General features: G+C 42.1%; 1 protein-coding gene across 1 annotated transcript; it reads left to right on the top strand.

Moving 5' to 3' along the window:
• On the top strand, positions 1–25,886 carry DLD (dihydrolipoamide dehydrogenase). Its single transcript, XM_083182949.1, has 14 exons — positions 1–154; positions 2,562–2,640; positions 3,287–3,366; positions 6,457–6,525; positions 9,241–9,310; positions 11,716–11,816; positions 14,964–15,107; positions 15,359–15,460; positions 15,639–15,829; positions 16,999–17,169; positions 22,700–22,889; positions 24,426–24,563; positions 25,330–25,419; positions 25,513–25,886. Exons 1-14 carry the CDS (start codon positions 116–118, stop codon positions 25,576–25,578), a joined length of 1,530 nt encoding a protein of 509 aa, XP_083039075.1. The 5' UTR covers positions 1–115; the 3' UTR covers positions 25,579–25,886.
• Positions 25,887–27,316: the final 1,430 nt, after the last annotated feature.

Raw genomic sequence — 27,316 nt, 5'->3', positions numbered from 1 at the left:
GTTTCCCATAGTGCCCTGCGAGCGCAACACTCCCCCTTGCGCATGCGTACTTGGTGAAGTCCTTGATCCAAAGAAGCCCAGGCTGGGAGCAGAGTTAGCCTGATACGAAAAGAAAATGCTTAGCTGGAGCCGGGTGTATTGCACCCTAAGTAAGGTAAAGAGAAAGGCCGGGCGGGCAGGAGCAGCGACAGGTCCGCCGATCTCCCCCCGTCCAGTGGCAAGTCACATTCCTGCCCCAAATGTCAGTGTGGGTGACAGCAGCCTGGGCCTAGGAGACAAGTAGCCCTGTGCCTGCACCTGGGAGACCAACTAATAACTGACCTTCACTTCTTATGTATGGCAACACTGCAGCTAGCCAGCCGCAGACATACTGTACACTGCGCTGCTCTGCTCCAGGCACAGCCACTCTGTGCTGCCCCTCGCTAAGTTGTGGAGTCTGGCAAAATCCATCATTTATTGTTATGAATCAGTGTAATCTCAAGACAGAACTAGTATAGGCTTTGGTGTATCTGTGGGCTTTAAAACAGCAGGGTCCCTATGGTCTAAAATTAAGAGCACAGTGTCACTGGCTCTGGGGGGGTGGAGCATGCATGTCATTTTGTAGAATGGATCAGTACAGTATGTTTGTGTGAGCGTGACGCACATACAGATAATATTACTGAGTAATATGCTGTCCAATGAGGAGGATTTACATCTGCTTGTGCTCTCAAAATGTGCACTCCCATGGGTCGTCGAGCATGTATGCTAAATATCGTTACAGCGTGCATCATTGACGATATTGAGAATAGACACTAGAAGATTTTAGCGGTATATTGGTAGTGTTAATATTACTAATATATTGCTCAGTGTTTTCTAGCCTTACATCGCTCCAGTGTGTGCCGGCAATACAGACCGGTCTGCATGTGCTCTCCGACCAGACATGGGGCGGGATTCTCTAATAACTCCTGCTGCACATCGCCGGTACTCGCAGTGTTAATAATCGCATATGCAGTAACATATGCAATTATTAACGCAAAAGCGATGGCCAGCGATGTGCAGTGGGACCCCCCTCCCTTCCTGAACCCTTACCCGCTTTGTGGGTGCTCCGTTTCTCCGATCACACGTCCGGGCAACACAGCAGGAGGCTGCACGGACACAGGTGAGGGAAGGGCAGTGTGGATTGGCGGGTGGGGGGCGCGCGGGGTGGTGGGGGACTCGAAGGGAAGCCCATAGGCTTCCATGGGGTTACGCCACCTTGAACTGGTGTAACCCCTCGCAGCGAAGCCCCAGCAGTGGGACTTTGCTGCATATGAAAATGCGGTAAAATCCCAGAAAACTGGGTTTTTACGGCATTTTTAGTTTGGAGAATCCGCCCAGTATATTGCATAGGGGGGTTCTCAATGTTGCCCAATATTTCCGACAGGTGGAAATCTCAGTGACTCCCCACATGCAGATTCCACATTGTTTAAAGTGGAATATGCATTGTTGAAAATGGGTGCTGGATGTTGAATCCGTAGCCGTTTTTGACAATCCACTGAGTTTCAGAAAAACTGACCCAACATTGAAAAGTTTCATTGTCAATTCCACCTAATCTTGTCGGTTTCAGCCTGGCGGAAATATTTGCCGGGATTGAATACTCCCCTAGTGTGTACCCACTACCCAGCTTTAGCAGTCCACACACCAGGGAGAAGGGTAGCACGTTTTCTAGATGGCCCTGAGAGAGTAGGTGGCCTAAGGAACATAATCCCTGCTGTCACCCCCTTAATTGAACTAACAAGGTCATGGTTGCAACTTTATGTGTTGCCCAGTTCACTAATATTGTGAGTACAGTAATACCGCTTTCAAATCGCACCTAATTACCGGGTTCATGCCATCAAATGATTTTTTGCAAGCTGCAAATGGATTTTTACGCTAACCATCTATTCGCACGTGTGTGTGAGGAGGGGAGGGGGGGGGGCAGGCGGCGTTAAAATGACTTGCAAAGCCAGAATAACCTCCAAAATGTGCTGTGCAATCAGAACTGAATTAGGCCCCGTAGCAACTGTTTGTGGGAGGATAATGCAGCAGGATTTAAAATGGCAATAATAATATCAAATGCAAAACCAGAAGTGTGTTCGATTTAATATTATTGTCCCTTGACTAGCGCATGTGTACTTTTATGTGACAGTTCTTTTTAATTGCAAAAAGTTTTCAAGTTTGTATATTTTTTTAAACTAAATCAGTCAATGTATAAAACCCTTTTTTTTTTTCTTGAAATGTATTATCTTTTTCAGTAAATTTATTTAAAAAAATCTTTACATTTTACATCCTCAAAATGTGAAATTAGTCCCTGAAGAGGCACCAACATGCTGCAGCTTAAAAATGCTACCACTGGTAAATACACCCCGAATTTCGGACGTGGATCTCCTGGGGCTCCTTGGGAGGAAAGAGCAGTTCAGTCAGACTTTAGGATTTCATTGAAAGTGGTGATTTAAATGTAATGTAAATTTAATAAAGAGATGCTGGGAAGAATTAGCAATAATAATAAAAAAAAAAAATTGTTTCATTTGTAATAATTTGGAAACTTTATTTTGCATTTTCAGAAGACTCCCTTCAGCCGGGTCACACCTGGGTTGAAAACAACATGTGCTGTACCACTTCGAACCTACGCTGACCAAGCGTGTAAGTTATGTGTATTGTCAAATTCAATATGCACACCTGTTATTATTTTTAAGTTAAGTTGTTTTGTCATTTTTTGGCCCATTTGACAAAAGAAAACACTGCTTGCAACAGCTGCTGGGCTATGATATGATCAACTGAATTAGTTGATCATATAAAAGATTTAAATACTGTACTTCTAGTGATCATTCTAGCACCCTGCATCTTTCAAATACTAGTTCCTCTTTCCTGTCTGGGATGTCACTCTGCTGTGGTGCTTTTAGCACAGGTCTGTTCTGTATAGCTGTCCTGAAATACAGATCATGCTGTGCTAGAAGCACCACAGCAGAGTCAGTCGGAAATATTTGTGACAGTCGGAAATATTGGCGCACACACCTACTTGATGCGTCCATTTTCAGGTGCATTTAAGCCTATGCAGATTACACTTTTTAAAGAGTTGAATGTGCATGGTCAAAAACAGACGCTAGATTGTCGAATCCTTGTCTGTTTTAAACAATCTACAGTTGTTTTCACCAATCCACAAGACAGTTGGAAGATTGAATACCAACAGTCGAATTGGACGATACTGCTGGAAGTGTTCTGACAGTCAGAAAAAAGAGTGAATTCCCTCATAGTGTTTAGTATTCATATATTTCTTTATTTCTTTTAGTGGATGCAGATGTAACAGTGGTTGGCTCTGGGCCCGGAGGTTATGTCGCTGCTATCAAAGCTGCCCAGCTGGGCTTCCAGGTGAGTTGTTGCCATAGGATGCATTATGTAACTCAAACACTGCTTATAATATAGCTGGTCAGGGCATGCTGACTATGTTACAACCATTGTTATTGTAAATCTAAATGAATGTATTCCCATTTTTTCAGTTTATATATGACTCAAAAGGGTGAATTCCATTGTTCTCTACACACAGCTGCCAGTGCCCTACGGAGCAGTTGTTGCTCCATTCTTACTGCTAAGAGACTTACTTCTTTTCGCAGTCACTAATGCGGACGAGAACAATTGTGCAGAAAGTCAGGTCTTTAGTCGTGGTTAGCTGTTTTAAGTTGCTGAACCTGGCTCCTCTCTGTGCAAACGGCGTAATAAACACCCCACACACACACACACACAATTTAATTTAGCCCTGCAATCTCCTGCCACTTTAGACAAAGGATCAGACGTGGGCACGCGTAAGAAATTTAATTTCACCCCTTGGTGGTGTGTGTGTGTGTGTGTGTGTGTAGAACATGCATGCACTTCTCTGGCTAGTTTTATAAGATAAAAGGAAATGTGGAGCTCTTGATCAAAGGAACAAATCCGTTTTAGCTATCGTTAATAATATATGTTCTATAATTTGATAGCTAGAATCTCATTGGTTGTTTTTAGGCAATACTTCCACTGGTAAAGCTCCTCTTAATTCCATTGTAATGTGGTTTATTTGTCATTTAAACTCTGTAAATTTCCCATGCAAAACTGCTTGGTTATTACACACATTAATGTATGCTGCAGGTAGGAGGAAGTGGTACAGATAATTGTCTTTCCTTACTCAATTGCACTATACTTATTTTCTCATAATTGTATGCCCACCTGAATGAGGGGGGGGGGGGGGCGCTGCCATGTTGGTGGACAGAATGGTTAGGAGGTTGTAGGAGATTTTAAACTAGGTGTCTGAGGGGGGGCGGAAAAATCAAGAGATTACGGGAGGTGTTGAGAGCAGTAAGGACGGGTACTGTAAGATTCCTGGGGATGGAGCGAAAAGCTTAACTTAAAATGTAAAGCAGTGATAACGCCACCAAATAATAAAAGCATAGCTGCACAAAAAAAAAAGGTGACGATGGATGACAATAGGCTAAAATGTTTGCTTGGTAATGCAAGAAGTTAGAACTAGTAGCATTGGAGGAGCAATATGACATTATAGGTATGACAAAGACATGGTGGAATGATATCCAGGACTGGGCAGTAAATCTGGATGGCTATACTCATTTCAGGAAAAATAGGGTGGGACAGAGGGGTTTGTGTTTACATTTATACAACATTGAATCCATGCCTAAAATAATTGAGGTACGAGGGTACTGGAGACAACAAAGTATGAAGTATGTGTGGAGGTAAAGAAATTGCTGATCGGAATGGTTACAAACCACCTGATATTAGGGAGAGGAATGAAGCTATACTCTTAAAGCAAATAGTCAAGGTAAATGATCCAGGGCAAAGCTTAGTTATGGGGGATTTTTACTATTCAAACATGAGTTGGAGTAACGAGACATGTAGCTCAGCTAGAGGATACGGAATCGGTACATCTGTCAGACCACACTTAGGTCTACAGTCATTAGGTCGACCCCACTAGGTCGACTGGCAGGAAGGTCGACCTGACTTAAGGTCGACATGGGCCAAGGTCGACATGAGTTAAGGTCGAATTTGCATAAAGGTCGACATGAGGAAGGTCGACTGGTCATAAGGTCGACATGGGTTTTTCACTGTTTTTTGACCCGAATGTCGACACAGTCGACATGGACACAGTTGGCAATGAGGATAGGACCCTCGCATTGCTCGCTTCGCTCGCCACAGCTTTAATAACCACCTCCACGCCCTAGTGGATGGTAGGGCATGAAATACCGCCTGTCGGCACATGTCGGCTCAAAAAACAGTTAAAAACCCATGTCGACCTTATGACCAGTCGACCTCCCTCATGTCGACCTTTATGCAAATTCGACCTTAAGTCATGTCGACCTTGGCCCATGTCGACCTTAAGTCAGGTCGCCCTTCCTGCCAGTCGACCTAGTGGGGTCGACCTAATGACTGTAGACCTAAGTTCATTCTAATAGATGACCGCTTCCTGAGGATACAGGGTTCTGAGCACCCAAATAATATCTGGACTATGAAGACAGGTTAGCCATGTTTATGTTAGAAAAGAGATGTCTATGAGGGGATATGATTAATATATACATATAGGGACACCAACTAAGGCTTGAGGAGAGGAAGTTACATATTCTGTGAAGGAAGGGATTATTTACAGCAGCGATTCCCAACCTATTTTCTCTCCCGTACCCATTGATTAGGCTTATCATTTATGAGTACCTCTCCTCTCATTTGAAATATCCACAGTACTTGGATAGCTCAAAAGTGAGCGATATGCATATCCTTATGCGTGGCCTTATATTAAGGAGTAGTGGAGCAGTATTGCGCGGTCAGGAATCGTGTCCGTCTGTGTCTGGCCTCCAGTTGTGTGCTGTCTCCAGCGTTCCCACTCACGCCTTTAGGATTAATGAGGCTGCTTCCTCCACTCGTGTCACTGCTGGGCAGAAGCCCACTGATTTCTGTGGCCAGTGCGGGTAGCTCCCAGTGAGTTGCTGGTCTGACAAAGCATGAGGAGACTCAGATGACGCTGCAGACAGAACTGGAGGTGAGGCAATTTGGTTTATCTACATGGCAACAGGAGCCTTTTATGCCATCGGGCACCATTACCATTTTTTTTTAAGTACCCCCAACAGGTCTGCAGCGTACCCCCTGGGGTACGTGTAACCCAAGTTGGGAACCACTGCATTACGTTAAGGGCAGTTCAGATTCTGTTTTAGAATTATTATTTTTTATTTTTTATTTAAACATTCTAACCTGTGCACTGCATTAACTTAAAAGTAGGTTGAACTTGATAGACTAATGTTTTTTTATTTTATTTTTTTCAACCTCACCACCTATGTTACAATGTATGTATGTCCAATACTGGAACAGCCAACTCAATGTTACTACTTTTACGACTTTAGGCCAACTATAATTGTGATGAAATGCTATAATTAAGTTGAATGAAGGTATTGATTTTAATTTGCCATTAAATGAAACCTTACTTACTTTTAGACTGTTTGTGTGGAAAAAAATGAAACTCTTGGGGGCACCTGCTTAAATGTTGGCTGCATTCCATCAAAGGTATGTAGATAACAACTATATTGTTCTTTGTTGGTTGATATAAAACGCATTATATCTTGTATAGCTGTCTTATTCGGGACAATGTAAAAACCGGACCCGGACTACACTCCGGACCGCCGGACAGGACATCAAAATCTTCAGTCTGGAGCTTGTAGCGTCCGGTCCGGGGGGTGTCCTGTCCGGGGGGTGTCTTGTCCGGGGGGGGGGGGGTCGGGGTCCATGTGATAGCTATCACCAGGGACATGGGGAAGGGGTGAATACAGCCTCCCCGTGTGGTCCGGTTTTTGCTACATGCCCGGACCATACAGTGAGGCTTTATTCTACCCCTCCTCCTCTACCTGGTGACAGGTGTGACAGGCAGCCCCCCCCCCCCGGACAGGACACCCCCCGGACCGGAGGCTACAAGCTCCAAAATGCAGGGTTTGATGTCCGGTCCGGGGGTTTTGTCCTGGTCCGGTTTTCACCCATACCCGTCTTATTCAACTTTTCATTCATTTTAGAAGAACTTACTAAGAACTAAGTAAAATATAGAAAAGTGGAGACTAGGGAAAGAGATAAGTGTATATATTATGTCCAACTACATCTATTATGAAAGGGAAAGATTACTGTAAAATTTCCTTAGAAGGTCCATGTCAGGTGAGAATGTAAATTAAAATAGCCCTGTTACTTTTTACTAAATTAGACCCCTCATCTTGTATCGGCTTTAAAAAAGGTAAGTACTAAAATGCACAAATCAAATCCATAAAACAACAATGGATACAACTATACTAAAATGTAATGCCACATTCTGAGTTTCATAGATGTCTGGACATTATTGAAGGCATACTTGCCTACCTGACCCTCTCCATGCGGGAGAAAATGCTCTGCTCCTGGACTTCCCTGGTAATGTATAATTGCCATCACCTGTGGTGAAACACCTTTATCTAGCTCCCCACAGGTGCTGGCAATCATACATTACCAGGGAAGTCCAGAAACAGAGCATTTTCTCCCACATGGAGAGGGTCAGGTAGGCAATTATGATTGAAGGTGGCAAAAGAAAGCAAAATTCCCGCACCAGTACCTTTTATTAAGATTCCCGGGACTTGCATAAATATTGTCACGATCCCCGCAGCCCTGCAGAGAAAGAGGGAACTGTGCGTATAGACACAGGGATCCCCAGATCTCCGCGGGTGCTGAGAAAAATATTGCTGTGTGTCACATATATAATTACTGAGAAGCATTAAGTTACCGTATTCAGCGGGCACGGCATGATGGGAGACAAATGCTTATAATATGTTTATTTAAGGCACTTACTGTTCAGTTAATAAAACCTAACCATCTGGGTGCTTGAACAAAATCTTTTGAATAAATATTACCAATTACTGCGCTAACCGGCGGAGAACCGCTTATTAACGGGTGTGAAATAAGGAGGGGACTGATAGGAGAAGAGTGTCATAAACCACTCTTGGACCTTTGAGCGCTCTTTACAACTTATAAAATACACAATAAATCAGGCAGCCATTTAGATCCCAGTGAGGATATCGCTAATTTTTGGGAGACAAATTCTGTATTAACATACATAGGCTGTTTAATAGAAGTTGATCCTAGAAAGTGGAGAGGTCCAATAATAAAATTAATCGGAGGTCTGATTGCACCTGATCCGGCGGATAAGTCGCTTAAGTACGGATATGGGGTACATACAGATCAGACCCTTAATATGAAAAGGACATATCTCACATAACCTTCAAAATACATACAAGGGTCTCCCCTGATACTTCCTAGCGCAGATAATTATTAAAATCTTCATCCAGTCTTGTGGGAATACGTAACTGAACAGCTTAACGTGGCGTACAAGAGGAATACTGACACTGTGATAAACTTAATAAACACAGTGAAAAGCCTCTCTAAAAATCAGCAAATCCTATAAATCCCTGCTGGCTAAATTGCAACATACTAGCAGCAGAAAGTAGCAACTAATAATAAAGGCAATTTGAAGCCAATAACTGTGAAATAAGCTGACACACACACATTTACATATTTTTCTTTTCATTTTAAATTTATTGTACACATGTCTTTTCATTCTTTATCACACTTGTCTATCTTTTAAATATTTCACTCTGATACAAGGTTATACAGTCTCCTTCTGATAAAAAACTTTTTATACTATAATAAATAAAGGTTATATTTTATGAAAATAAATTGATTCTCAGTGCACCCTGTAAGATACTTCTTTTTCTTCGTGGGTGTTTATGATTGAAGGTGGGGCTATTTCAATTTGCTCTTTAATGTAGTATTGCTTTGGATACCGTGTCTCACTTGTACTGGGTTATGGAGGTTATCCTGGCCACCATCACTATACAGCTATTTGTTATACTGTCGTGCATTCAGTGTACACCATCTGTTAAAATTAAAAAGAAACTTGCTGGTTTCCATAGAGTAGGGACATTCTAATTTATCTTAATAGTCTAAGATGGCGATAGCTGGAATTTGGGAAAACATCTGCATAGTTCTTAGTGGTGTGGTGTTCAGATCTTCATGCAGCTGTGCACTCCATATTGGTCTCCATAATATTTATTTTTCAAAACTTAAAGTGTACCTATGGTGTACATACAACGTGTGCATAGTGTCTCTCGTGTACTTAGTGCCTGAGGCAGCCACATCATGTGCTTCCAAATTTCTGACTCTTTTTTTTTTTCTTATTTAAGAATTGTGTAAAATACGATTTTTGTTTTGCAGGCTTTGCTGAACAACTCTCATCTGTACCATTTAGCTCATGGAAAAGATTTTGCAAGCAGAGGAATTGAAGGTAAATGCTAAGAGTGTGTGCTCCTTGTAGGGTTTGGGCTAGTTTATTAAATACATAGTATTTGTTATTGGAATTTCAATAGCTTTATTATTATTATTATTATTATTATTATTATTATTATTATAACAGTTTCTTATATAGCACTCACATATTCCGCAGCGCTTTACACAGAATATTTTAACATTCTTATCAGTCCCTGCTCCAGTGGAGCTTAGAATCTAATTTCCCTACCACATGTATAGTTTTGCACACAGGTAATTTTGTTGGGCACCGGTTAACCTACCAGTATATTTTTTGGGATTGTTGGAGGAAAATGGAGTACCCGGAGTAAACCCATGCAAGCATAGGGAGAATATACAAACTCCACAATGTTATGTATAATTTATACTGTACTGTGTCGTCCACCATGTTAATGTAGACCTGGCTAACTTACTGGCCCTTACCAAGATAATGAGGTTACCCATATAGAGTATTTAAAAAAGTGTAGGCTACTATTGCCATCTAGGAAAGTAAGTATATCTATAATGAGTATACTTCATTATCCCAGACCTCCTAGAAGGTGTTTACTAGAATATTCCTAATAAAGGTGGAAATAAATAATCTGTTTTAACTGGCGATAAGTGCAAATGATGGGGCAGGCAGTTAAGTACACATAAGCAATAATTGCAAAGTCCAGTAGCTAAACCGCTATATAACACCTACAGCAGAGAGGGCCTGACTCCAAAAGCTGGAAATCTATTGTGATCTACTGAATATGTCCATTTGAACCCGCCAACGACACATGCCCAGAAAAGGGGACATGAGATGCCAGAAAGTGGGCACGGCCTTGTGACAAGGATTGTGGGTACTGTCCTGCTGAAATGAGACATTGTCCTCAGCAGGAAACAAAAACATACGCATTGGCCTTGGGCCCCCAAAGGGAACAAAACACGATCTCACACACACACACACACACACACACACACACACACACACACACACACACACACACACACACACACACACACACACACACACACATTGTCCCCCACAGAAAAACCCCCACAAGCATTGTTTCCCGCAGGTAAATACCCGTATGCTTTGTACCCTCATATACATTGTACCTCCAAAAACGTCCCCTACAGAAAGGATAGCTATTAAGTCACCTCTGTTTCCCCAGAGAACGCTCAGCAGTGGTAGCAGCCAATAAAAATCACCCTGATGTTTATTTGCTGTTGGATGTCACTGGTAGAGTGTCTGCAATAAAAAGTCGATTGCGATCAGTAATTTTAAATGACCTGACATATTTGGAACGGCCTCACTTATAGAGGATTAAAGCATACATTTAGTAGTTACTTAACAAAAGATCACTGCATGCACTTAGCTTGCAAGCATAGATCATTTTAACTTATTGTATTGGTTATGATAGCTTTCTCACTATTTGAAATGACCACATGCTTAAAGTTGTGTATTACTGATCTAGATGCTATACCAGTGGTTCCCACCAAGAAAGTTGGTTCTCAAACTGTGCGCCTAGGCTCCCTGGGATGCCTTGGAGCACTTGCAGGGGTGCCTCGGTTTGGTGGTCCAGAATCGATTCAAATTATTTATGGTCAATGTAATAGGCAAAACCAGAGCTTGTGGCTTCCAGTTTTAAAATATGTGGATAAACAGAAGTGAATCCTGTCCTTCACCACATAACTGGACCTAAGGATGAAATATAAGCACAACTTATTTAATTTAATATTGTTTTCTGAAATTCTCAGTAGCAAACTTTGCACCTAGGTGTGCAGTGACAAATATTCTGATAATCTAGGGTGCCGTGATGCAAAAAAGTTTGGGAACCTCTGTGCTATACATTAAACTGGTAGAATACCAAACTACTGTAACTTGATCCATCATGCTCTTTCTTTCACTACCTTTGTAGCGGGTTGTCCTGTTAGGAGGAAGGTGCTTCTCTAACCAAGAAGGTAGAGATTGTGACAGCTTTGTGGATCTGCTGTGTGTATTGGTGGATTACAGCATACAGGGAAAAACAATTAGTGCCACTAGTCTGCCTCTCATCTTTTTGACCTTTATGAGTTACAGTACTTTAAAGATGCTCACTGAGGATGTGGAAGAGGCCTCAGTTATTTATAGTGAAGTGTGTGGGAGAGAGCATGGGTAATACTAATTAGCAGTGAAATTTTGGGTTGTCTCAAAGAATTATAGACGCAGTTTTACATTTTGGGGTTTAGTGGTCAATTTAGAGTTCCCAATTAAGGAAACAATTGGATTGTAAAACTGTTTTTTTTCTCATGTGAAAGATCCACTTTGTCCATATGAAAAGGTCATATATGAGGAGTTTTTTAAAATGTCTATAATTTTCTTAAGATTTCTCCTGTTTGTAGATATTTGATCTTTATTTCCTTCTTCCCTTTTTGCAGTGACTGGAATCCGTTTAAATCTAGAGAAGATGATGGAACAGAAGAGTGGCGCAGTAAAGTCTCTTACAGGTGGCATTGCTCATCTGTTTAAACAGAACAAGGTTAGATTTTAGCATTTATCTAATCACTTGCAGTACACATGGTAGAAAAAACGTGACTGAAGATCAGCTACTATTATATGGAAACTGATAATTACTCTAAGAAGATATGCACTTCAGATAATTACAGAAAACTATTTATATTATAATGAATAAAGGCTGCCACTATTATTCCGACCACATAATATTATTATTGTATTTTATTTATAATGTGCCACAATTGGTTGGCAGCACTGTACATATAGCACACATTAGAACAATACCGGGTATACAAAACTAAACATTAGAGCATGGGTCTTTAAACTGCGGCCCTCCACATGTTTTAAAACTACAAATCCCAGCATGCCTTGTCACAGTTTTAACACTCCCTTATAGCAAAACTGTGGCAAGGCATGCTGGGATTTGTAGTTTCACAACATCTGGAGGGCCGCAGTTTGAAGACCCATGCATTAGAGTAACAAAAAACTAAAACAGAGCACACGTAACAATTAGTGCCACAATTCTGATACACATTACAGCGGAGACGTAAGGAAGCAAAGGAGTTGTTCGCCTACTACTGGGGGCGGGTTGCCATTCGAAGAGAAGTGAGAAGAGATGTGGTTATAGAAGGTTGCTGAGAAGGGCAGAGCTGTATTACAAGTGTGAGCGAAGAGGGCTGTGAGAACAAGAGAGAAGTCCCTTCTCCATGGAGCTTACAATCTACATGGAAGGGAAACAAGACAAGTGACATAAGGCCCAAGCAAGGTAGCCTGATGCAAATTGCATTCTACAGTTTCATACATGTAGAAATGGTTCCCCTCTATTTGTATAGGCAATGATTTACTTCTGTGGCTTTTTTTTATACAATGAAAAGATGGTTTATACAAAGAGTTTCTTGCTTTTAAACAAATGATTTCTGGCTGAATCACAGCTGTCGTTTGTGTTCTTCATTATGGTAGGCAAATCCAATTCTTAGAATCTAATGGTGTTTACACACAGTAAAATCCAGCATGAGATTTTGACTCTATAGTCAAAATTGCTTTGGGATCTTATACAGATTGCACAGGTTTTTTACATTGCAATCCCGATGCACGCTCCCAGGAAAGTACAAATCAAAACCCAGATAGACAGTGCAGCAATGACTATATAGTGGAAATCTAATGCAGATAGCATGAATTGTATGTAAATAGCACACAAGTTAGCAAAGATTGCATAGCAAAGGAATCTCACCGTGTGTGCACACCATCTAGGCTTATTCTACCAGATTGAAAAGTGCCTTGGGAGTGCAGCAGTGGGATGTGTAATGTGTATGCACTATATTGTTAGCTCAGGGAGTAAGTTCAAAGGAAAGTGTTAATGATATTGTCTAATGCACAGGTTCTCATACTCGATCCTCATTACCCCACACAGTGCATTTCCAGGTCTCAACAGAGAATCAAGCAAAATAATTAGTTTCATCGGTGGATATTTTAAAGTGTGTCAGTGAGTAATGAATGCACCTGCCGAGTGACCTGGAAAATCTGAACTGTGTGGGGCCCTGAGGACCGAGTTTGAGAACCACTGGTCTAATGTATACTCTGCTTAAGCGGTTTTGTCTGGCAGCTGTTGTATTTGGTCCAAACTTTTACACATTTTACAGAGACAATGGGGTAGATTCATTAAGCTCGGTGAAGTGATCAAGTGTTTTATCACCGGCCAAACAGCTTCTACTTGTCATTTTTCAAACCAAGCCTGTAACTTCACAGGTAGGAGCCGATTGGCCGGTGATAAAGTAACAGCTACATTATCACTTCACCAAGCTTAATAAATCTGCCCCAATGTGTTTTGGGTATAAGCTGTTGCCCATTGCAGCAAGCATACACTTCCAATGCCGTGGCATCCCTCTGCCAAACTCAGCAGCTAATGGCTTTGGTCCGGATGCCCTGCATACATTTTCCTACTTCCGCATCATGTTGGATCCTGGGACACTGGCAATCAGTTGACACCTCTGGTTTCTGCAGCGTGCACGACACAATAATTGGTCAATGATTGGTTCACTACTATTTTAAGCATATTTAAAACCAGAAGAACAGTCAGCGGAGGGTACACAATTGTCCAATATTGAACAAACTGGCTGTTTGGGAGTCTGATTTCCCAAAGATTAGACAAGTTTATGTTCTGCTTTAGTGTCTAGCAAGATGGAGATATGGAAAAAGGAAGGGAGGGCTTAATATTTTTGGTATATTAGAGTTCTAGTGTGCTATGGGAGATAAGTATCCCTCAAAGAAAAAAATGTAAGGAAAGTATATAAATTCTGATCTTTCAAACTCACTGTTAAATCTATTTAAGCGGACACAGACCAGCCCACCAAGGTATGGAGAAGGAGATGAATGATTTGTCTTTTGGGGTGTAACCTTACCCATCCCCTACTGCATAAGAAGCTATATTAAGTGCAAAGCGTATTACTACATAGTTTTGTCTTTGAAAGACCTGCTAACCATTAGATTTTGAATTCACTTCTGTTATTGTTGGTGCTAATATGTCTTAGCATTTAGCTTTTTATTGGTGCTAGCATTTTTTTCTCAGTGCGTCCATTTTCCCCAATAAGCTATGAAAATAGACTTAAGGTATGTTTCCAAAGTGTGTCTATATGTGGTATATAGTATATATTCCATACATGTATGTAGTGTGAGGATCATGATGATAAGTGTTTTCCCTGGGGATCGCACAAGAGAATTGTGTAGAACAGGGGTTCACAATCTATTTTTGAATCACGGCCCCCTAGAGTATAAAAATTTTTTTGCGGCACCCCATGGCCAAAAAATGGAGAAAAAAAGAGAAATATATTGTGTTTATATGTGGTCCTTAGGTTCAGTTATGTGGTAAAGGGCAGGATTTGCTTCTGCTTCTACACACATTTTATGATTGAAAGCCTTCAGAACTGGTTTTGTCCATAAATAATTGACCATAAATAATTTGAATTGGTCCTGGGCCACCAACCCGTAGCACCTCTGCAAGTGTCATGAGGTGCCCCAGGGAGCCACGGCACACAGTTTGTGAACCACTGGTGTAGAACATGTGGGTATTAATTATCCACACAATAAAATAAGCACGTTTAATGTTGGTTAAAAATGTAGTGGAAAAAAAAAAACTGCTTTTGTATACACAGTAATAGTAGTATTTCATATACAGGTAACACATGTTCAAGGCTTTGGAAAAATCACAGGGAAAAACCAAGTAACTGCAACAAAAGCAGATGGCAGCACACAGATCATCAACTCAAAGAACATCCTGATCGCTACTGGATCCGAGGTCGCTCCTTTCCCAGGAATTGAGGTTATCACAAATAACAATTATTCACTTGTACTTGAAAAGTAATATACACTAATTAGAGGGAGGGGAATATACCTCTAATTAGAGGGAGGGGATGAATATAACAGATTTTGATTTGAAATAAAATATAAAAATGTGTTCTACATTTATTATTTGTAGAATACAATTGAATGTTGTTGTTGTTGTTTTGGTGTATTTGGTGCAAAACACACCGATATGTTATCTGCTGCTGATCTCGTGGTGCTTAATTTCAGATTGATGAAGATACCATAGTTTCATCCACTGGTGCATTGTCCCTGAATAAAGTGCCAGAGAAGATGGTGGTTATCGGTGCTGGAGTCATTGGTGTGGAATTGGTAAATTTAATAAGATCACATTTAATTAACCCTTTCCCTCCCCTAAATATACTATATTATAATATATGTTATAAATAGGTTACTGGTTAATATTGTATTTATAGTGCATGTTTTATTACAGTATTTTCGGCTAAAAGCTACTTTTTTGAATTTTTTTTCCCCTCCCTTTGATTTCCAGGGATCTGTGTGGCAACGGTTAGGATCAGAAGTTACAGCGGTGGAATTCTTAGGCCATGTTGGTGGATTAGGGATTGACATGGAGATATCCAAAAATTTTCAGCGCATTCTTCAAAAACAGGGTCTGAAATTAAAACTTAACACAAAGGTCACTGGTGCCACAAAAAGAGCAGATGGGAAAATTGATGTTTCGTAAGTATGATTGCCATCATTTAATAAAATAAGAGTAGGAAGACAGATTTCGGTACTTGTTTCCTAGCACGGCCACACCGATTTCCATGTCGGAAAAATCGCGTCCATCGCATGCGATGCAATCGACGCGACCGACCCGATTTTTTAATTGAATCAAATGTGAATAGGGTCCCTGGGACCCGATTTTACATTGGATTCAATGTAAAATATTCCCTAGACCCCCACATTTTACAACGTAAACCCCACCCCACGATAGACGCCAACCCGAAGCGTGGCGAGCGCAGAGAGCCCGCGAGAGGTGGCGGTGCGCGTCCTCCGACCTTTTCATTCCCCTACTATCCACGTCGGCGTGGAGTTGAGAATATATAGTGTGGCGAGCGCAGCGAGCCACCGAGCCCGAAGCGTGGCGAGCGGACGCGTATAACTTCACAGGTATACGCGGCCCCTCGCTGGGCTCGCTGCGCTCGCCACGCTTCGGGCTCGGTGGCTTGCTGCGCTCGACACACTATATATTCTCAACTCCATGCCGACGTGGATAGTAGGGGAATGAAAAGGTCGGAGGACGCGCACCGCCGCCCACCACCCAGCAGCATCTACATTAAATACACTTTTTTTCTTGGCCTATATTACTGTACTGTATTTCATTGACGTCTTCATGCATGCACATTGGTGATTTTCAAAAGCGACATCTAGTGGATGAACATAAGCATTACACTCCTTGGCGATGCCATATAACACAGTAGCCAGGTTGCCAATGCTTCCCCACGCTGCGACACACCTTGTCTGTTGGGCCAGCTGCCTTATGTAGGACAGATGAGCATGGCTACATCTGTAGTTAATATCCTGGTGCTCAGAATCCTGATGTATCCATATGGTAAGTACTGTGGTTAGGGTAAGGCTGCGGGAATGGTGGGTTAGGATTAGAGTTGAATTACTTTCCAGGATCTATTGTGGTGCCACTGTCTGAATCCTGTCCATCGGTATTCTGTGCTCTGGGATCGTGATACTAACCTGTTTTTGCGAGGTGTGCTTACTTGTTTTTATTTCTGCACTGTAGCAAACAGTGTCTGTATGATCTCCCCAGTGTACAGTACTCCGGTATGTTTATAAATCTCTACTACCCCATCTGATGAGTTAGTTAATTGAATGCCTTTTTGTTTTCCTGGCAGTATTGAAGCAGCAGCTGGTGGCAAGGAAGAGGTGATCACTTGTGATGTTTTACTTGTATGTATTGGACGCCGCCCCTTCACTCAAAGCCTTGGTTTGCAAGACCTGGGAATTGAGCTGGATAACAGGGGTAGAATTCCAATCAACAGCAGATTTCAAACCAAAATCCCCAAGTAAGTGGTTTATCACCTTGTGCTGCCCACAATGTTACAGTATATGTGCAGTAGAGAGGAGGCGGTATGTGCATGCACAAGTCATTAAATAGAGTAATAAATTGAAGAACCATCAGCAGTTCTCATCATAGGAATATGATTATTGACATAATCGTTGCAGTTGGCTGTGTTCCCCAGGGTTTCCAACAACTGATGGTGAATTATTAGGCATCTTCTGAACAAAGGGTCCAGAAAGGCAAAATAACTTTAACCTCTTTGAGGGGGCACTCATGTATTTGATAAGGATTATTGAAACATCCTTTTATTTTATACAATTAAAATATTTGTCAAAAATGTCGCAACTAGATAAGAACGACATCAAGGTCTAATGTAAGGTACACACCAGAATGACCATGATCATGCGACCATCGTGAAACCATTTCCTGAAATGGTACAATGGTCGCACGATTGGATTGGAGCACACGATCAGTACCCAATTTTGCATTGAAAGCCTGTACAATTCTGCTCTTTTTACATACCGTCGGTCGTTAGATGCATCGAAATTGGGGAAATTGTAATGCTGGGAACACACCAGAATGATTTGGGCTCCGTTATGCTCTCTTTATTACCTGCTCTTAGACTACCTCACTAATAGGAGCTATCTCTCTGCCTTGGCAGTATTGACGCAGCTTTAAGGTGCCCATACACTAGTAAGATTTATCTGCAGATCTGGCTGGTTGGAACAAAAACATGGTTATGGATGAGTGACAGTTGTCAGTTTTCCAGCATTTCCAAGCAAATGGTCAACTGTGATTTGTACTCATCCATAACCATGTTTTTGTTCCAAACAGACAGATCTGCAGATAAATCTGCGTGTTTATGGCCACCTTTACAACAGAGAGTACCCCTAGCATTCAGTCAGTTACTCTGCCTTATTTAACCGGGATAGGCTCCATTGTCTGTCAATAGTGGACTTTCAAGCCCTATCCTGCCCATAATCATCAGAATAGGGCTAACTGACTGACCTTCATAGATCCTGGGCACAGACTGGTTGCAGCGTGTCTTTATTACCCAGGGTCAGGGTATGTGTGATCCAGCCCCTAACAGGTTGAAACGGAACAGTCGTAGTATATCTATGTCGCACACTTCAGGGTACCGTGGTGCCCACATTGACCCAGACTGGCTCCACCATGCCAGACTCCAGGAAACTGCACATTACATGACTGCGGTCACCTCTCAGTCTAACTAGGTACACCTCTCTCCCTCCCCGTCCTCTTATTGGCTGGGCTTCCCTGGGTACACACCGGCGGACTGGCCAAAGGCTGGCACTAGTCAACAGCAGGGGGGGATCTATGTTCTTTTGAAGCTGAACAGCCTGCAGCCCCCTCACCATTCAATGCACCAGCAAATGGCACAGAAGCAGAAGCTGCATGAGAACTGTTTCTTCTTTCTGTACATAGCACGCTGCATTTCTACAGATAACTGGAAGTGTCTTCATTTGTGTGTGCCTCATCCAGGCTGAATCAGTTACTGTAGATTGCTTTTGACATTTATTACCAGGTAAGTTATGCTTTACCAATATATTTTCAACCATCAAATTAATTCATTTTTGGCAAAACTGTCATCTTTATAAGATTCTTTACTAGTGGTGATTTTGGAGAGCATAACTGCAAGGCCTTGATGTCTGTCTTTTCTTATTTAGTTGCTACATTTTTGACAAATATTTTAATTGTATAAATTATATGATGTATTTGATAAAGATGATTAAAACTTGAGTGCTGCCGCAAAGAGGCTATACTTTTATTGCCTTTTGACCCCTTTGTATAGAACTGGGGTAGCCAACCCTAGTCCTCGAGAGCTACCAACGGTGCATGTTTTGCAGGTCTCCTCACAGAATCACAAGTGAGCTAATTAGCTCCATCTGTGTATCTTTTAAAATGTGTCAGTGATTAATGAGTGCAGCTGTGCAGCAGCTAGGTTGTCTGTAAAATGTGAACTGTTGGTAGCTCTCGAGGGCTAGGGTTGGCTACCACTGGTATAGAAGATGTCTACTAATCCAATATACAGTATGTGCATTGCAGCCTTTGCTGTGATCTTTGTAGAGGAATTGCATAACAATTGTGGTATTTCTACACAAGTATTCGGTGTTCATCAGACATAAATGTACAGCTGTCTTTGTCTAATGTTATGTTTTGTTTGAAGTTCTGAAACAAGTGTGAGACCTATGCAATTAATAGAAATCTGGAAGGGGGGTTCCTCATGCTTCTGTACTTATATGTACTGTGGCCTGTACAGCAAACTAGGTTTATGTTTTACATTCTACACAGCATTGGTAATTGTGCTAACTGGACATTCATTGTTTATGAAAATAAAATAAAAACCTCTCCTTGCTGGGGAAAAAAATTGCTGTGGGTTATATTTAGTGTGAGGCAAAAAAACTTCCCAGATATTAAAGGTTAACTAAAAAGGATGGTAAATGTTGTTAAAAACTTAAGTACATCATTTAAAAGTTCATGGAATACAGCTTATTTTCAATTGGTTTTGAATATATCCTAATTTATTGGTGTATAGCAACATCCAGTTTGTTAATAGTTCTTACATAGTTACACAGTAATTTAAGGCTGAATACAGACTCACATCCATCCAGTTCAACCTTGGTATATTAGCTTCCTCCCATGGTATACTTAATGTTATGTTTAAGGACAGATTATGCTATTGTATGTACCCTTGTTTGTTTTTAACCAATAGATGTTTGTCCAACCTTATTTTAAATGTATTTATTGTGTCTGCCGCCACCACATCTCCAGGGAGAGAGTTCCATAGTTTGGTTGCCCTGACTGTAAAACATTTTTTTCTTCTAATGGATCGGAATCTTCTTTCCTCTAATCTAAACTCATGACCCCGTGTCCTGGAGTCCTTCCTTAGAGTAAAAAGAGCGTCTTACAGTTCCTTCTTTGGACTTTTTCCAATTCCAAATTCCTTTTTATAGTGAGGGGCCCAGAATTGTACTTCGTATTCCAGATGTGGCCTAACCAATGCTTTGTACAATGGCATAATTACATTTGAGTTCCTAGTCTCCATACCCCTTTTTATGCATGCTAGTATCCTGTTCGCCTTTTTTATTGCTATGTGACATTGATCACTACACTCCAGCTTGTTGTCTATTTGGACTCCTATGTCCTTTTCAAGTTCTGAAATACCCAGTGCCTCCCCACTTAGTTTATAGCTAGCACATTGGTTAGGTTTCCCAAGATGCATAATCTTGCATTTATCCACATTGAACCTCATTTTTTCCACTTTTTAGCCCACTCGTCTAATTTAATAAGTTCGCTTTTGAGCGTGGAGACATTCTCGGTTGATCTTATTACTCTGCTCAGTTTTGTCATTTGCAAAGATGGATACATTGCTGAGAAATCCCAGCCCAATATCATTAATAAATATATTAAATAAACTGGGCCCTAGCACCGACCCCTGTGGCACTCCACTTAATACTGGTATCATATTTGAAACTGTGCCATTTACTATCACTCTCTGTTCTCTATTACACAGCCAGTTCCTTACCCATCTACAAATACTTTCCCATAGTCCCAGATTTCCATTTTATATACAGTATCAACTTCTTGGTTGATGAGTGTAGACCTCAGCTCTCAGATGGTTCTGTGATCTGTATAAAAGTCTTTCACGAGGCTAATGAGTGTTGTTGCCTGTCAATTGCAACGATAAGGCCGGAAAAAGCCCACATAAAAAGCCCAATGAATGATGCAAAACCTCAGTAATTGACAACAGAATATATTGATAACAGTAATTGATAACAGTGTATCATGAATGAAGGCCAACATCTGGGTGATATAATTTAAAAAAATAAACTATTCCATGAACTATTAGATTAGGTACTAACATTTGGCATAACTTTACCATGCCTTTTTTGGGTACTTGTTACCTAGAACGGCGCTGACGATTTGGATCCTAGGCATCGCAAGGAAAAAAATCGCGTCGGTCGCATTGCATGCGGCCAAAAAAATCACATGCGATGCGACCGACGCGATTACCGCGATTTTACATAGGGAACAATGTTAAATGGCCCAATTGACCCGATTTCACATAGGGAACAATGTTAAATGGCCCACAGACCCCAAATAGCCACCCTGAAGTGTGAAATGGCCCCCCCAATTGTTAACGCCACCCCACGATCAACGTCAACCCGAAGCGTGGCGAGCGCAGCGGTACGCGTCCTCCGACCTTTTCATACCCCCACTATCCACGTCGGCGTGGAGTTGAGAATAGACAGTGTGGCGAGCCACCGAGCCCGAAGCGTGGCGAGCGCACGCGGATACCTTCACAGGTATACGCGTCCCCTCGCGGGCTTCACAGGTATTCGCGTCCCCTCGCGGGGCTCGCCACGCTTCGGGCTCGGTGGCTCGCTGCGCTCGCCACACTTTCTATTCTCAACTCCACGCCGACGTGGATAGTGGGGGTATGAAAAGGTCGGAGGACGCGTACCGCTGCGCTCGCCACGCTTCGAGTTGACGTTGATCGTGGGGTGGCGTTAACAATTGGGGGGGCCATTTCACACTTCAGGGTGGCTATTTGGGGTCTGTGGGCCATTTAACATTGTTCCCTATGTGAAATCGGGTCAATTGGGCCATTTAACATTGTTCCCTATGTAAATCGCGGTAATCGCGTCGGTCGCATCGCATGCGTTTTTTGGCCGCATGCGATGCAACTGACGCGATTTACCTTTTACCATTCATTTCTATGTGAAATCGCGGGCATCGGTCGCATCGCATGCCATTATAATGGCATGCGATGTACATGCGATGCCCGCGATGGGCGCCGTTCTAGGTAACAAGTACCCTTTTTTGTTAACCTTTAAAATATGGGTGTTTTTTGCCTCACCCTGAATGATAAGTCCCCTAGTTTCTAGAAATCCGGTTGCCTACTATTCATGTATCACAAAAACTGCACCTGAAGAAGCCTAAGGATTGACTGAGTCACTAGTTGTATTCTCATGTTATCTAATCATTAGAATGGTTCATACTAGCTATATTTCTGATTCATGATGTAGGAGGGGAATTAAGTTGCAGGTGGAGACCTTCACCACCCGAATCATAATAGTAACACTGCCTTTTACAGCATTTAAAACTCGCCCGAAACAGTTGGCACTTTGTGTCTATTTTTATGATTTGGGAGGAGCGAGATACGTTGCAATTGACGGGTTAAATCTCCACGGGAGTTGCAGTTCACACCCGGCAGTTGAATTACCCTCTTAGAGAGACGTTGATTTAAAGCTATATTTAGGATTAAGATAACTGTTTAGAAGGCAGCTTTGCACTAGTTTAGGCCTACATCAATAATGTGCTATATTTTTTAATGGCTAAATCTTGTTTATAGTTCTCTGTCCTATCTGTCTTTGAACATGTCATATTAGTAGTTTCTATTACCACTAGAACATTTAAACCCATGTGTATATCCTGTTTTCAGATAGCTTTTACAGTTAAATTATGATCATTCTCATTTTTCTTTGACCATTTTTCTTTGAACTTTGTTATAGTATTTATGCAATTGGTGATGTTGTAGCTGGACCAATGTTGGCTCACAAAGCAGAAGATGAGGGTATAATCTGTGTCGAAGGCATGGCTGGTGGAGCAGTCCACATTGACTACAATTGTGTACCATCTGTGATCTATACCCACCCTGAGGTGGCTTGGGTTGGTAAAACAGAGGAGCAGTTAAAAGAAGAGGTATATCTATAATATTTTAGAGGTTTTTGTTGTTATCTTTTTATATGTAAAGGTGCCCATACACAGTACAATTATTGTATACAATTCGGTCGCATAACATCGCATCGGTTTTGCAATGTAATGAGATGAGATCTAGTACAAAAAGTATGTGCAGCACACACTTTTTGAGCTGTGCGATGAGATGTGTGACAGGAGCACGTATCTCATCGCACCCAACATTTGTACCGTGTATGGGCACCTTTAGGCACCAAAACAATGGTCTTCTATGCCATACATAGTAGGTGAGCAGAGAAAACATTGAACAGTATTTAACAATCTACAGATAAAAACTAATACAGAAGTCCACAATGAAATATTATGCAATGACCTCTGCAATAAATTTACAGAGAGTAACTGAATATAGATTTGTAGGTCCAGCTATTGACAAAACCGTAAAAACCACAACCTACATGATAATGAATTGATAATACAGGGGAGCAATGTTGGGAAGGCTAATACAGGGGATTCTGGACTTGCTTAGGAGCTTATGTCCTGGAGGGGCAGACACTAAAATATTGTGGCTATAAATAAGGTGTAGAGATGGTAGCAAATGGGGAAGAGTTAGGCAAACTGGTAGGCTTGAGTAGGAGGTGAGTTTTGAGGGCAAATTCAAAGCATTTCAGACTAATGGCTTGTAGGAGCCATTGAAGGGGGGACCAGATAGAAGAATAGTTACGGTAATCAAAGTGATGGAGTCTGGGAGTTTTCCAAGATGAGAGCTGTTTCCTGGAGGTGTCACAGATTTAGAATCTGCAGGAATAAGAGGGAAGGCAAAGAAAGAGTTATAGAGGAGTTCCAGGCTGTGGGCTTGAGTGCCTTTAATGGATAAGGGGAGGAAGGTAGAAGTCATGGGTGGAAGAATGATTTCAGTCTTACATTACAAGTTCAGAATGTGTGCGACATCCAGGACTAGATGTATGAAAGACAACTGGAAACACAAAGGAGTAAGGCTGGAGAGATGTCATGGGGAGAGGAGAGATGAATTTAGGTGGTGATAATTTACAGATATGGAGTGTAATAGAAGAATCAAGAGAAAAAACACCCCAACCTCTATGGTCAGAGCACACAATCGACAACTCACTCCCCCACCCCTCCATGATCACAGCACTGGCACCAAAACCCCTCACAGCTACTCGTGTACCAGCCACTGCAGTGCTGAAGCTGCTGATCCAATGTGAACACTAGGGAAGGTTATTTGAATGACCCAGCACATCCTGGTGATAAACTGCCAACCTATCTCATGTTAATCAGAACGATGCTCCAGTATATCTACAGATATATTAGTCATCGACTGTGGTCCACAGCCGATGCAATGTGTTGTAAACAACATTGTTCACATACCTATCCATCGCATACACCTGCCAATACTGAAACAATATATCGTTTATTCAGTTGAGCGGAATATAGATTGTCCAGTGTGCACTAAGCTTTATTGTTTTGAGTTGTTTTTATGCTCAAATACAAGTTTTTAAATTGCTTACATTTTACATTTTTCAGGGTGTAGAATACAAAGTGGGAAAGTTTCCATTCGCTGCTAACAGCCGGGCGAAGACCAATGCAGACACAGATGGCTTGGTGAAAATCCTCGGTCATAAGACAACAGACAGAATATTGGGAGCTCACATTCTTGGAACAGTAAGTTTCTATTACTCATGCAGTATTTCATTGAATTCATCGCGGTTGTATTTGCTATGATATGCAGGAAACTAAATTGCTCTTCCCTGTATACATAATCTCAGTACAAATACATTTGTTTGCATTACCTGTATCGTTACATCAGGTTTTTTCTGCTTTTAACATTGTAAAATGATTAGTAAAAGTGTATTTCTGCAACAAACTAATAAATTCTCTGTGGTATTGTTTAACCCCTTCGCTGGTGGTTTTTTAAAGGGCGCGCTCCCCACAGGGCAGGTTTTCTTTGGAGAGCTCTTCCTAGGAAAAAAACCCTGCTGTGTCTCCCAGGGATGGGCAGCGCTGCTGTGCACTATATCAGCCGCTGCCCGGCCCTGCCCCCAGCAACTCGTCTGTGTGTGGCGTGACGTTAGCAAGTTCACACCGCACACAGCCAGGAGGAAGGAGCCCAGGGCCAAGGAGGGGGAGACATTGGTAATCCTGGAAATTTACCACTGAAGCATCACCTAAACATTTCTGGGTTTGCCACTGAAGGCGTTAAAGACTAGATATCAGCCCGTTAAAATGACAGAGCAAAATAAGTTATGTCCATGCTGCAAGCTGTAAGCGGCCAATGGAGCAACACTTGAATTGTTCCATTGAGCGCCATCTAGTGGATGCTGGCATGTTAAATACTTTAATTCCTCCTATAGAAGAGCAGTATTAGCCGTTTTATTTATAGGATTGCTGGTTCAGTCTACATATTGTTTTTCCTTCTATCTCCTACTAGGGCGCTGGGGAGATGATAAATGAAGCCACTCTTGCCATGGAATATGGTGCTTCCTGTGAAGATGTCGCCAGAGTATGTCATGCCCATCCTGTAAGTATGGCGCGCTCATTGTACTGCTTACGTTGTCCTATGAGGTATGTGCAGCGTCTCATGTCAGTCCCATTTATTGTCTTTTCCTCACAGACCGTGTCGGAAGCCTTCAGGGAAGCAAACCTCGCAGCATCATTTGGCAAAGCCATCAATTTTTAAGTTGAGCAAAGAGCATTGTGTGTACATAGGTTTCTTATAAGGATCGCCTGCTGTCAGCTGGAAGTCTGGCCACGTTTGTTACTGAATCCAATGGACTCTTTATCAAATCCACCTATTTAACATGGAGTTTGGAATCAGGAATGTACATGAACCAGTGTTAAATGCACTTAATGTAAATGCAATCGGATGCTGTTTGTTGGAAATAGTGTTTTTAAAGGCCTGTCCTTTAAATGAATGTTTTGAAGATAAAGCTCTGTGAAGTAGCTGTGCCATTTATAAATGACCTAATGGAGAAATATTCAGACTTCCATAGTGTGTATTTGTGGTTTTTGTCTAATGTATTTCTGGGAAGTGTGTTAGTGAAGCGCTCCTTTTCCTCAACCTTTCCAGCTCAGTTTAATTCACTTCAGCCATGTTCCTACACTCTTATATTGTTTTATGCAACACCATAGAATGTGGTTTATTATTGTTTAAGCTAGTACATTTTTTTAAGGGGCAACCACTCCCCCTAAGGGGGACCTTAGTATATTAGACACCCCTCTTACCCTTGAAGCATTCATGTTCTGAGGGAGGGTACCAGCACTTTTAGTTCTGGTGTATGCGCCCCATGATGCAGCTCAACAGGCACTCTGGTGCAACTTTGGTGATGATGCACGCTATCACTTCCACATCACATGGAGGGGGAGGAAACCGTAGCCAGAGGAAATCTGTTCTGTACCTGCATGGCAGTGCGGTGCATGCAATGTGACCTGACCAGGTAATGTACTCATGGTTCCGGTCGCATTACATGCAACTGTGCCAAGCAAGTGCTTAATGAAGACAGAGAGAGACACATAGGAAGTGGTCTAAGGAGATAAATTGGTTCCTGCTGTTGTTAGCACTGTGCTAGTCACATTTAGTTGGTTTACACACAGGTACATGCAAACATACAGTAAAAACATTGGACTGGTGGATATTTTCCAGTATCAGCTTTTTAAGAGGTAAAGCTAGGATTTTGATATCGATAACAAACAAGGTAATTGGTCATTGTGTTACTGAATTGGGCGGATCCTTGTAACCTGTCCTGAAAAGTAGTGATTAACCACCTTCTCACATAAACCAGATGTTATTGCAATACTGCTCCATGTGTCACTGAGACTTCAAGGAGGTCAGTTAATAGGAATATGAGTACTGCTACGCTCCAAAGTTGAAATATGGTTCGGTACTTGTGTATTTTGGCGGCGCCTGATTTCAGCATCGTTCGATGAACGCATCGCATGCCATGTACCTGATGGCATGCGATGCGACGCGATTTTGACCCCCTATGCGATGAAAAATCGTATAAGCACCCTAAAGGGTGCTTTTGAGCACCCTAATGGGTGCTTACAATGTTAAATGCACCCCCACGCCACCCACCCACTATAAACGTGAACCCGAAGCGTGGCGAGCGCAGCGGTACGCGTCCTACGACCTTTTCATACCCCCACTATCAACGTCAGCGTGGAGTTGAGAATAGAAAGTGTGACGAGCACAGCGAGCCACCGAGCCCGAAGCGTGGCGAGTGCACGCGGGTACCTTCACAGGTATACGCGTCCCCTGGCGGGCTTCACAGGTGTCCGCGTCCCCTCGCGTGGCTCGCCACGCGGACACCTGTGAAGCCCGCCAGGGGACGCGGATACCTGTGAAGGTATCCGCGTACGCTCGCTGCGCTCGCCACACTTTCTATTCTCAACTCCACGCCGACGTGGATAGTGGGGGT

This window comes from Crinia signifera, chromosome 4 (genome assembly GCF_055691185.1).
Source record: "Crinia signifera chromosome 4, ASM5569118v1, whole genome shotgun sequence".
Taxonomy (NCBI): Eukaryota; Metazoa; Chordata; class Amphibia; order Anura; family Myobatrachidae; genus Crinia; species Crinia signifera.
Note: the sequence above shows the minus strand (reverse complement) of the source record. Positions and strands in the feature narration are given on the sequence as shown.

Excerpts from the sequence above, each read along its gene's own strand:
- DLD (XM_083182949.1), top strand. The coding sequence starts at position 116 with ATGCTTAGCTGGAGCCGGGTGTATTGCACCCTAAGTAAG. Across the intron at positions 2,641-3,286 it reads AACCTACGCTGACCAAGCGT|TGGATGCAGATGTAACAGTG; the intron begins GTAAGTTATGTG and ends TATTTCTTTTAG. Across the intron at positions 15,108-15,358 it reads CTCCTTTCCCAGGAATTGAG|ATTGATGAAGATACCATAGT; the intron begins GTTATCACAAAT and ends GCTTAATTTCAG.